The sequence below is a fragment of the Salvelinus fontinalis genome, chromosome 7 (assembly GCF_029448725.1).
Source record: "Salvelinus fontinalis isolate EN_2023a chromosome 7, ASM2944872v1, whole genome shotgun sequence".
NCBI lineage: Eukaryota > Metazoa > Chordata > Actinopteri > Salmoniformes > Salmonidae > Salvelinus > Salvelinus fontinalis.
The window spans coordinates 48360675-48373020 of record NC_074671.1 but is presented as its reverse complement, the minus strand read 5'-3'; the positions used below and the strand labels follow the sequence as shown (position 1 = coordinate 48373020).

Sequence of the window (12346 nt, the reverse complement as noted above, 5' to 3'; positions counted from 1 at the left end):
GCGTTCTCAGTGTGAGGAGAAAGGCTATACCTGCTACCAGTCTCTATACACCAGCTGCTTCTTCACTCAGGCAGACATGACAGGGGTCGCATGGAGCAGCTCACCATCCAGTTGCAGACAGACAGAGAGTGTGTCCCAAATGGCACCCTCTATGTAGTCCATCCACTACATTCTGGGCTGTCCTGTATGAGTGGCTGCATCCTAAATGGCACCTTATTCCCTATGCAGGGCACTACTTTTGACCAGGGCCCTGAAACCCTGACACACAACATGAACCTGGCGGCACGGAGGACAGTTTTGGCACAGAACAGGATAAGTCTTTGACAGGCCGGTCATGTGCTTGTTTACTGTGTGAGGGCTCTGCTTTCTGAAAGGGCCGTGGCTTTGGGATATCATGACGGAATGATCCCCCTCCTGACTCATACACATATAATGAGGTCTGAGTGAGGAGTGGGTTGATACTGCAAGTTCTTGGATTCCTGTGTGCAAAGTACTGCACTGGTAAATGGACCATGAAAATGCTAAACAATGATTGGATCTGAATAGTTAAAAACACCCCTGTATTCTGTACTGATATGTAAACATTATGTCATGATAGTGCAGAGAATACTTGTGAAGCATGCCATACAAAGAGGTGTAATCTTGTCATTACAATTTCTTCGGATGAAATAAATACCTTGAAGGCATAGTTTCTCAGTGCGTTCACAACATCTTTGAAGAGGATCTTGGAGGTGAAAGTGTGTCCGTGGTAGACGATAGGCTCTCCATTGGGACCGTCCCAACAGTCTACTTCTACACACCGACAGCCTCGCTTCAAAGCCCTAACGAGGAAGAAACAAGTTAAAATGTTGTGACTTTGTCTCAGAGTATATTCATTTCAATGGACAACGATCAATCCCTCAGATTCTGTCTTCCAAAAGTTGTGTCGTAATTCACCTCAAGACAGAGATCACGATCATCTCTCAAGAACGGCCTACTAAGCCTTCCCATCAGCCACCACTGGTGTAGAGTACATACCGTATGTATCCCTCGACACTGCTGTGTCCTCGAAGCTGGTCCTCCATCAGGTATGTGTTGTGTGAAGAGGAGATGAAGTGGTGGTTGAGGGGCTGGGTCATGTCCTGGTCCAGGCTCTGTTGTCTGGGGTGGAAGATGGAGCCCTCAGCCGACGCCAGGTACATCGGGAAACCGTCGATAGACATGGCCTTCAGTATCTTGGCTATGGAAAACAAAAACAAAGACAAAAAATGAAAAATTGATATCAGTTCAAACCATATACAGTGGGGCAAAAAAAGTATTTAGTCAGCCACCAATTGTGCAAGTTCTCCCACTTAAAAAGATGAGAGAGGCCTGTAATGTTCATCATAGGTACACTTCAACTATGACAGACAAAATGAGAAAAAAAATCCAGAAAATCACATTGTAGGATTTTTTATGAATTTATTTGCAAATTATGGTGGAAAATAAGTATTTGGTCACCTACAAACAAGCAAGATTTCTGGCTCTCACAGACCTGTAACTTCTTTTTTAAGAGGCTCCTCTGTCCTCCAGTCGTTACCTGTATTAATGTGGCACCTGTTTGAACTTGTTATCAGTATAAAAGACACCTGTCCACAACCTCAAACAGTCACACTCCAAACTCCACTATGGCCAAGACCAAAAAACTGTCAAAGGACACCAGAAACAAAATTGTAGACCTGCACCAGGCTGGGAAGACTGAATCTGCAATAGGTAAGCAGCTTGGTTTGAAGAAATCAACTGTGGGAGCAATTATTAGGAAATGGAAGACATACAAGACCACTGATAATCTCCCTCGATCTCACCCCGTGGGGTCAAAATGATCAAAAGAACGGTGAGCAAAAATCCCAGAACCACACGGGGGGACCTAGTGAATGATGGGCTGTTTTTCTGCAAAGGGACCAGGACGACTGATCCGTGTAAAGGAAAGAATGAATGGGGCCATGTATCGTGAGATTTTGAGTGAAAACCTCCTTCCATCAGCAAGGGCATTGAAGATGAAACGTGGCTGGGTCTTTCAGCATGACAATGATCCCAAACACACCGCCCGGGCAACGAAGGAGTGGCTTCGTAAGAAGCATTTCAAGGTCCTGGAGTGGCCTAGCCAGTCTCCAGATCTCAACCCCATAGAAAATCTTTGGAGGGAGTTGAAAGTCCGTGTTGCCCAGCAACAGCCCCAAAACATCACTGCTCTAGAGGAGATCTGCATGGAGGAATGGGCCAAAATACCAGCAACAGTGTGTGAAAATCTCGTGAAGACTTACAGAAAATGTTTGACCTCTGTCATTGCCAACAAAGGGTATATAACAAAGTATTGAGATAAACTTTTGTTATTGACCAAACACTTATTTTCCACCATAATTTGCAAATAAATTCATAAAAAATCCTACAATGTGATTTTCTGGATTTTTTTTCTCATTTTGTCTGTCATAGTTGAAGTGTACCTATGATGAAAATTACAGGCCTCTCTCATCTTTCTAAGTGGGAGAACTTGCACAATTGGTGGCTGACTAAATACTTTTTTGCCCCACTGTATTTATATTTTTCATTACAACCATCATGATTTTCATTCAAATATATTTGTTCTTGGTTGAAATAATAAGAACTGCTTGACCATGATGTTGACCTGATGATATGGTTATTGACCTGATAAGTCGTAGGTGTTACGTTCTCCAGTTTCTGTGTGTAGCTTTTGTATTTGAGTGTGTGTGTTTCAGGAGATAGCTTCCTGAGTTCTCCCCAACCAGCTGATTGGTCGACTCAATGGCTAATTGATGATTGAAGAGCTGACCCCGCCCCCTCGTCAAGAAGCAGCTGACTCTAATTACTATTGCCACCTGAAGATATAAAAGCCAGTGTTCTGTTTCAGAAGAAAAAAAGATTAGAGAGAGGGAGGATAGGCAGGGTGAGATCATTGAAGGCTGAGGAATGCAGAGAGTTTGATTTGAGAGATATTTGCTGAGAGAGGAGGCTGATGGCTTTGGGGTAATTTACTGTGTTAGTTGTTGCTGGGAGTAGTTGGTAAATTCTGTGAGTTTGATGCTCAGTTAGACAGAGCCTCATAGATGTCCTGTGTTTCTGAGTGTTTGTGAAATTGTTAATAATTATTCTGTTTCATTTGTTCCCAGGGGGGAAGGAGAAGGCACCTAGGGAGTGTTTAGGCAAGAGGCCCACGGGCATACATATACCCGTAGTATATTCACTGTCTAGGCACACTAGGTAAGACCTGGGCGGACCACCCCCTGTATTTTGGTTAGGGCACCAGGTGGTGCTAAGTTAGGTAAGTTAAGTGGGTAGGCAGGTTAGATGGGAGAGGGGGAGCTTTGATATTTACTTTCTTTCCTTTGGTTCCGTCCAGCCCCTTTTCCCCATATTACCGTGTAGGAAATAAATCCTAGTAAACGTAAATTCTGCCTTTGTCGTCCTTTCTCGCACCTACAGTTCATACCTCTTTTGCTTCACGGGGAGTTGAGTTGCAGCAGGGTGTTGCGTTCCTTCTCAGAGGCGTGCGTAACAGTAGGGTGTGATTGTTCAGCTATAGCCACAAATCATGCCATGGTCAGAGGTCAGTACTACCTGTGTCAGAGGGTTCGTAGCGCTCGATGAGCTCCATGGCCAGCTGCTGAACCCCGTCCACCTCCTCCAGTTGTTCATCTCTCAGGAACTCCTCCAGGTCCCGCAGAGACAGCTTCTGTCCGTCGCCAGAGTAGTCCTGGAACACCCTGAGAACGTCCTCTCTCTGGGTCAGCATCTTGTAGAACAGGACAAACTCATCATCCTCCAGAGTCCCCGTCTGAGACTTGTCTGCCGTCTGTGGATGAAATGGAGAAAGGTCTTCAGGCCTCAACAGACACCAGCAATGTACAAGAATCAGAGATATACAGCCTTATTAAGATCTCAGGGCTTCTACCATGAAGAGTCGGTGAGCGTGATGTTCGTTCATGTCCACGTTCATCATCTTCAGCAGGACCCTGATCTCCCGGAAGTTCATTCTGCCGTCGTTGTTCTTATCAGCCTTCTTAAACCATTCACAGATCCACCTGGAAATGTCGCTTAAGGGAAACGTCATGCTACAGCGAAACTACAGAAGCTATAACACAGACGATACTCTGCTATACACGTGTATAGTGCACTTCTTAACTTCATTAAGCAAACTAGCTAGGACTGTGTCGTATTTGCCCAGGTTCCTGTTAAGAACTTTGTGACAACTGTTGATATAGTATGCAGTGCTTTGTAAATACATTTGATTGATTGGTTTAGCTTGTCAGAAAGGATACTGGTCAAGCTTCTCACTCTCGCCCATGTTCTCCAGGTTCTCGATCAGCTTCCTCATGCCTTTGATCCAGGACTGGGCCTCATCCGCCGAGTCTGCCACCAGGTCCAGGTTGCCACGGCGACCACGGAACACCAAGGTGAAGCAGCGGCCCGGGGGAAACTCGTCTGCGATGCTTAGCAGAACCTCTGACTGGTGGCCCTCACGCACCGTCTCCATGTCACTCACAAAGACTGTTGAAAGGGAGAAGAGAAGCTGAATACTATCTACTTAGGTATCTCTTTAGGTATTCAGCTATCTCCTTAGATTTTCTTTAGGCCCTTTGCTCCACTCGTGGCCAAAGGGAATAAGTCAAGTCTTTAGGTACATGGTGAACCCTATAGCCCAATATTGTCACTCACTTCAGTGATGATAAAACTAGAGCCCTGCAATGACAAAATTACTCAAAGGAGTGTACAAAACATTAGGAACACCTGCTTTTTCCATGACATAGACTGACCAGGTGAATCCAGGTGTCACTGACCAGGTATCACTTGTTAAATCCACTTCAATCAGTGCAGATGAAGGGGGCAGACAGGTTAAAGGAAGATTTTTAAGCCTAGAGACAATTGAGACATGGATTGTGTGTGTGCCATTCAGAGGGTGAATGAACTGGTTTGAGTGTGTCAAGAACTGCAACATTGCTGGGTTTTTCACGCTCAACAGTTTCCTGTGTGTATCAAGAATGGTCCACGAACCAAAGGACATCCAGCCAACGTGACACAACTGTGGGAAGCACTGGAGTCAACATCCCTGTGGAACGATTTTGACACCTTGTAGAGTCCATGCCCCGACGAATTGAGGCTGTTCTGAGGGCGAAAGGGGGTGCAACTCAACATAAGGAAGGTGTTTTGTGCAGCCTGCTGCCGAACATAATCTTGATGTGGACAATGATATGATAAGTATCAAATGTGACAAAATGTGTGTGTCAATAGGTGATGTTGTCTAAACGTTGCCAAAACATTGTCTTTGCATGTACTGTAAATGTCACTACTCACATGTGCAGTGGGTGTTCCCGGCCTTCTTGGACTTGCAGTCCTCCTGCAGCTTGAAGTAGCGCTGCTTCTTCCAGGTGCGAGACTTAATCTTCCTCATCACCGTGCCAACGATCATGGACTGGAGGTTGTCATCCCCCTGGATACCTGATCAGACACATTAGGGAAAGTAGGAGTCAGGGGCCGAAGTCGAGTAGGAGTCAAGGCCCAGATAACTGTCCTGTCCTGACATACATTATGGCAACCGCTCAATATCAGTCAACAGTAGCCTGGTCCCAGATCAGTTTGTGCTGTCTTGTCAACTCGTACAGATCTGGGATCAGTCTAAGTGAACGGGACATCCATCTCGCACAGACCCAGAGATTCATACACACGACCCACTGGGCATACCCTGGTTCAATCAACGTTGTTGGAATGTCATTTGTCAACATATTTTGATGTGGAATCAACGTGGAAAACGTAGAAACATAAAAAAAATATTTTCATCCTATATTCAATATATATTGGGTGGTTGAAATTATGTTGAATTTCATATTTGATAGACATATTTTATTTGACCTTGTTTCAATGTTGATAGTAAAATTGTATTTTTGAATCAACGTCATTGTTTCAACATCATGCCATCAACCTAAATAAGGAGGTATTTCAAAATAAAATGTGAAGGCACAGTCCAACGATTCCTGCCTGAACAGTGACTCCTACTGGTATATGAGGGGGAAATGCACTTCAGTGAGAACAAGTCTACCATCCAGATGGCTACATCTAAACTCAGCAAAAAAAGAAACATCCCTTTTTCAGGACCCTGTCTTTCAAAGACAATTTGTAAAAATCCAAATAACTTCACAGTAAAGGGTCTGTACAATTCCCACTGTTCCCCATGCTTGTTCAATGAGCCATATACAATTAATATTCAGTTTCTGTTAGTCACATGTCTGTGAAACTTGTTCCGTTTATGTCTCAGTTGTTGAATCTTATGTTCATACAAATATTTAAACAAGTTAAGTTTGCTGAAAATAAACGCAGTTGACAGTGAGAGGACGTTTCTTTTTTTCCCTGAGTTCATGTACTGTACTTAGCTTTGGAAACAAGCTGTGTTCGTTTCAGCTGAGCTCTTATGTAAACACATTTTGACACTGATCAGCTTCCATACTCATTTGCGTACACTACCTAAATAACCCTAACATATCAATCATTCATTTGTAGACAAATTGGATATTGAATTGTGAACGCAATTGATATGTTGGATTCACGTCTCCATCTCAACCAAAAATGTAAGTTGAAGAATAGCACTAAATCAAATCAAACTTTAAATGAACTTCACATAAAGTTTGATTTAGTCCTATTCTTCTACTTAGATTTTTGGTTGAGATGGCGACATTAATACAACATATTAATAACTTGTAGATTATATTACAAATCAATCAACCATCCTTCATATAAAAGACAATATCCAAAGGTAAAAGTATAGTTTTAATAAAATTCATTTGGCATCCTATTTATAGGGCTAATGGCAACTACTTCCAAAGATCCAATCAACCATGGATGAATGATAGTATACCAAGCTACATGTTGAAATTATGGGCTGCATTTACACAGGCAGCCCAATTCTGATATTGTTTCCACTAATTGGTATTTTTACCAATCACATCAGCTCCTTTTTCAGAGCTAATGTAATTGGTTAAAAGACCAATTAGTGAAAATAAAATATCAGAATTGGTCTGCCTGTGTAAATGCAGCCAAAGAGTCCTTTGTTGGGCAAATCAGGTGTCAATGTTGCCTACATAAACTCAGCCTCACTCCAAATTGACTTTCACATACAGCTTGTGTTAGAAAAGTTAGAGTTACCTTTAAAACTATTTAACGTCATTTAGGTAGTCAACACAAATGAGTATGGAAGTTGATCAATGTCAAAATGTGTTGAGATGATAGCTCAGCTAAAACGAACACAGCTTGTTTCCAAAGCTGAACTGGGTACATAGCGGTAGTAATCTGGATGGTGGACTTGTTCTGACTGAAATGCATTACCCCTCATATACCAGTAGGAGTCCCTGTTCAGACAGATATTGTTGGACTTTGTCTCCACATGTTATTTCAATATACCTCTTTATTTAGGTTGAAATGATGACGTTGATTCAAACATACCATACTACAACATTGAAACAAGGTGAAATAAAATATGTCTAATCAAATCTAAAATTCGACATAATTTCAGTCACCCAATTGAATATACAATCAAAAATATTTTTTGCGTTTCTATGTGGAATTTTAAACTCAATTTCAACAAATACATAGTTCTGATGATTATGTTGAAATTAGATTGATGTAACAACCTGTTAATCAGGTTAAGTCAATGTATTTCAGTTTAAGTTTTACCCTAATTTCAATGTTTATAAAGCTGGTTGAAATTAGATTACATTTTTCAAATCCAATGTATTTTCATGTTGATTCCACGTGACAAATTACGTTGAAACAACGTTGATTCAACCAGTGTGTGCCCAGTGGGTATTGTTTTGATCAATTTATTTAGATCAATATGCATATATTTTATATTTTTGGTATCCAACTTTAAGTCTCAAGAATAAACTTACGCAGGTCACTTCCCGTAGAAGCCATTGGTGGTTGTTTTACGCTTTTTCCATCTGCTGCCCAGCAAAAAGGTTGACAATAAAATGTATGGTAAGACATCAGAACGTGTGAAGAGAGGATAGGTGCTAGGATGAGATGGGATGAAAGCAAAGTTGGAATATTTTACAACCAAATGATAGTTCACAGTGGTGTAAATTAATACTTAGAATGTCATATTCAAACTACAGCAGACTTGATATAAATAAATAATACCTATTTTGTATCACTCCCTGACTTTGCCAGAGCAGTTTTTGGATTTGACTCTCCACCTGTTGGGTTCAATTACAATGGATCAACAACATTGTAGTTACTCCACACTAATTGACAGAGGGAAAAGGAAGCTTGTACAGAATACAAATATTCCAAAACATGCATCCTGTTTGCAACAAGACAATAAAGTAATACTGCAAAAAAATGTGGCAAAGCAATTCACTTTTTGACCTGAATACAAAATGTTATGTTTGGGGCAAATCCAATATATCACATTACTGAGAACTACTCTCCATATTTTCAAGCATAGTGGTGGCTGCATCATGTTATGGGTATGCTTGTAATCATTAAGGACTGGGGAGTTTTTCAGGATAGAAAATAAACAAAATGGAGGGAAGCACAGGCAAAATCCTAGAGGAAAAGATGAATTCACCATTCAGCAGGACAATAACCTAAAACAAACACAAGGCCAAATCTACACTGGAGTTTCTTACCAAGAAGACAGTGAATGTTCCTGAGTGGCCAAGTTACAGTTTTGACTAAAATCTGCTTGAAAATCTATGGCAAGACCTGAATGGTTGTCTAGCAATAATCAACAACCAGAGGTTATTCTAACATATATTGACTCAGGGGGTTGAATACTTGCACTTTGACATGAGTATTTTCTGTAGATGGTTGACAAAAAATTTCAATTAAATCCATTCAACTTTGTAGCAACATTTTGAAGAAGTCAAGGGATGTGAATACTTGCTGACGGCACTGTAAGTACTGTAATTGCATGCATGTATTTTCAAAAGTAACAAGAAAAATAATGTATCCAAGGTCTTTACAGGTAACATTGGTGTATTAGGATGTGGATATTTGTGGTTCAATGTATTATAGATACATTATAAAGTCTCTGGGTTCACGCCCAGGCTCTGTCGCAGCCGGCCGCAACCGGGAGGTCCGTGGGGCGACGCACAATTGGCATAGCGTCGTCCGGGTTAGGGAGGGTTTGGCCGGTAGGGATATCCCTTGTCTCAGTATATAAAATGTATGCACTCTACTGTAAGTCGCTCTGGATAAGAGCGTCTGCTAAATGACTAAAATGTAAATGTAAAATGTAATGTTGGTAAGGTAATGGTTCTCAGACTTTTCCCCAATTTGAGCTTTTTAGCCATTTCGAAAAGTGGGGTAAAGGGGGTTGTGTTGTTATGTGTTAATAACATTTACGTTACCCAGCAGTCTATGCGGGCGCTGGAGAAGGTGGAAGAATTCTTTGTTGATTCTGTGGAAATATGCAATGCAGTAAATGCTGAATGGATTGTGCCAGTGACTGTGAATGAAACTGTAATACCATTCAAGCTTGATACTGGAGCACAGGTAAACCTGTTATCGCTGGATGACTACAAAACACTGAAGGTGAAGAGCAAAATACACCCAGTGAAAATTAAGGTTACTGGTTATACTGGGGAGAACGTACCAGTCAAAGGTAGCTGCATAGTAACTTTACAGCACAAAGGAAAACAGTTCAGAGCACAGCTGCTGATTGTGGAAAAGAGTGTACAGCCTATTCTAGGAACCAATGCATGTGAAAAGCTCAATTTGTTGTAAAGAGTATGTAGTGACATCACAGACTGAAAATGACCAAGAACCAATACTGTCTGAGGATGAGGATGTGTTTGAGGGTCTTGGATGTTTACCAGGAGAACACAAAATATGTACTGATGACAAAATTACTCCAGTTGTGCATACATGCAGAAAAGTTCCATTTGCACTGAGGAAGAAACTCAGAGGAACTCGGACGCATGGAAAAGATGGACGTCATCACAAAAATGGATGAACCTACAGACTGGGTAAGCTCACTGGTTATTGTGGTGAAAAAGAATGGCGATTTCAGGATATGTCTAGACCCGAGAGATCTCAACAAAGCAATCAAGAGAGAGCATTTCAAGTTGCCAACCAGAGAAGAGATAATGTCGCAGTTTGCTGGAGCAAAGTAGTTCAGTAAGCTTGATGCCTCATCAGGATTCTGGCAAATGAAGCTAGATGATGCAAGCTCAAGGCTATGCACATTCAACACACCTGAGGGCAGGTACAGATTTCTTCGTCTACCATATGGGATTCTCTCAGCGCCAGAGGTCTACCACAAGACAATTCACATGATCTTCGAACACATTCCAGGAGTGGAGACTATGATGGATGACATCATTGTCTGGGGGTCCACAAAAGAAGAACACGATGCGAGAGTGAGACAAGTGCTGGACCTGACACGGAAAGTCAACCTAAAACTAAACAAGGACAAATGCGAGTTTGGTGTGAAAACACTTACATTCGTGGGAGATGTACTTTCAGAGGACGGAGTCAAACCAGACCCGAGGAAAACATCAGCCATCAACAACATGGAGCGCCCGAAGAACAAGGACGATGTGAGACGCTTCATCGGCATGATCACCTACCTTGCAAAGTTCATACCTCAACTGTCAGCACAGTCCGCTCCACTCAGATGTCTTCTGGAACAGAAAACTGAATGGGAATGGTCCCATGAACAGGAAAACTGCTTCAAAAACCTAAAGAAGTCAATCACAGAACAGCCAGTGCTCAGGTTCTATGATCCAGAGAAAAGCACAAAGATTTCTGCAGACTCGTCACAGTTTGGCCTGGGAGCAGTTCTTCTGCAACAGCATGACGACACATGGCAACCCGTCGCGTATGCGTCCAAAGCCTTGACAGGCGCAGAGACAAGGTATGCACAAATAGAGAAAGAACTACTGGCAAGCACATACGCTTGCGAAAGGTTTCACCAATACGTCTACGGACAAGACTTCGAAGTAGAAACCGACCACAAACCATTGGTGTCAATCATGTCTAAGCCACTGAATGATTGTCCAATGAGAATCCAGAGAATGTTGATCAGACTGCAAAAGTATGATGTGAAGATGATCTATACCCCGGGAAAGTTCATGTTCGCCGCCGACACTCTTTCTCAAGCAGTCGACAAGAAGGAGAGCTTCGACACACCGAAAAACACAGATTCAGGTCTACGTCGAAATGATCGTAGCATCACTTCCTGTGTCTTCTGAGAGAATGGAGCAGATCAAAAGAGAGACCGCAGCTGACCAAACAATGACATAGTTGAAAGAAACAACACTGATAGGATGGCCTGCACAGAAAAACAACTGTCCAAGAAGAATACAGGATTACTGGATGTGCAGAGCAGAGCTCACCGTTGTGGATGACATAGTGTAAAAAAGGCAACAAGATTGTCATTCCCATGACACTACGCAAAGAAATGCTACAGAAAATACACGAGGGCCACTTGGGTGAGGAAAAATGCAAACGACGAGCACGAGAAGTAATATACTGGCCAAGAATGAACCCGGAAATCAGCCAGACCACTGCTTCATGTGAACTGTGTTTGACCTACAGGCCAAAGCAGCAAGCAGAGCCGCTAATGTCTCATCCAGTACCCAACAGACCCTACTACAAAGTTGGAGTTGACCTTTTTGACTGCAATGGCAAAAGTCACATTGTTGTTACCGACTACTACTCAAACTACCCTGTAGCAACACTGCCAACGACCTCCAGCAAAGCTGTAATCACCTACCTGAAATCAGTCTTTGCAAGACATGGGGTTGCGTCTGAACTGTACTAAAAAAAAAACTGTACTAAAAAAAACTGTACTAAAAATTTGTACAAAAAAATAAGGGGCACCTGCACCTGGACTGAATGTTTTGTTAATGTGAAAAGAAATAGAGCCACAATAGAGTATTGTTGGACAGACTATATTTAGTTGAAAAAATATTAAATTTTTCAGGATTTTTTTTGGGGGGGGGATAAATGTGTTATTGAAAATTGCATGTTATGCACGTTGAGTAAACAAATGTGATGTGACATGTGTAGTGACATAGAAAAGTAGTTTTCTTTTAAAGGAAAGAAGATGTGTTGTTGTGTGTTAATAACATTTAGACTATGTTACCCAGCAGGATATGTGGGCGCGGGAGATGGTTGAAGAATGCCTTGCATGGCTAAACATGGAGTTTTCTATCTGAAGTATATGTTCATTAAAAGTAGTTAAACCTACGCCCTGGTTTGTCATTATATAAGGAACAAACATAACAGGGGTGTTTGAGAAATAGAACCTCATTCTGAAGGCATATAAGCGAATAAATTACCTTAACTTTTGCTCATCTAAGGACTACTCCTG

The 12346-nt window shown here is 41.8% G+C and overlaps 1 protein-coding gene across 1 annotated transcript in view; it reads right to left on the bottom strand.

Moving 5' to 3' along the window:
• The window catches only part of LOC129859567 (1-phosphatidylinositol 4,5-bisphosphate phosphodiesterase delta-4-like), a 35669-nt gene that overhangs the window by 8822 nt on the left and 14501 nt on the right, over positions 1–12346 (bottom strand). Inside the window, 8 exon segments of the mRNA XM_055929477.1 lie at positions 677–821; positions 1018–1219; positions 3595–3829; positions 3929–4058; positions 4296–4524; positions 5329–5472; positions 7914–8036; positions 8164–8219. Of these exon segments, the coding sequence (XP_055785452.1) occupies positions 677–821; positions 1018–1219; positions 3595–3829; positions 3929–4058; positions 4296–4524; positions 5329–5472; positions 7914–8010 (1182 nt within the window). The 5' untranslated portion in view covers positions 8011–8036; positions 8164–8219.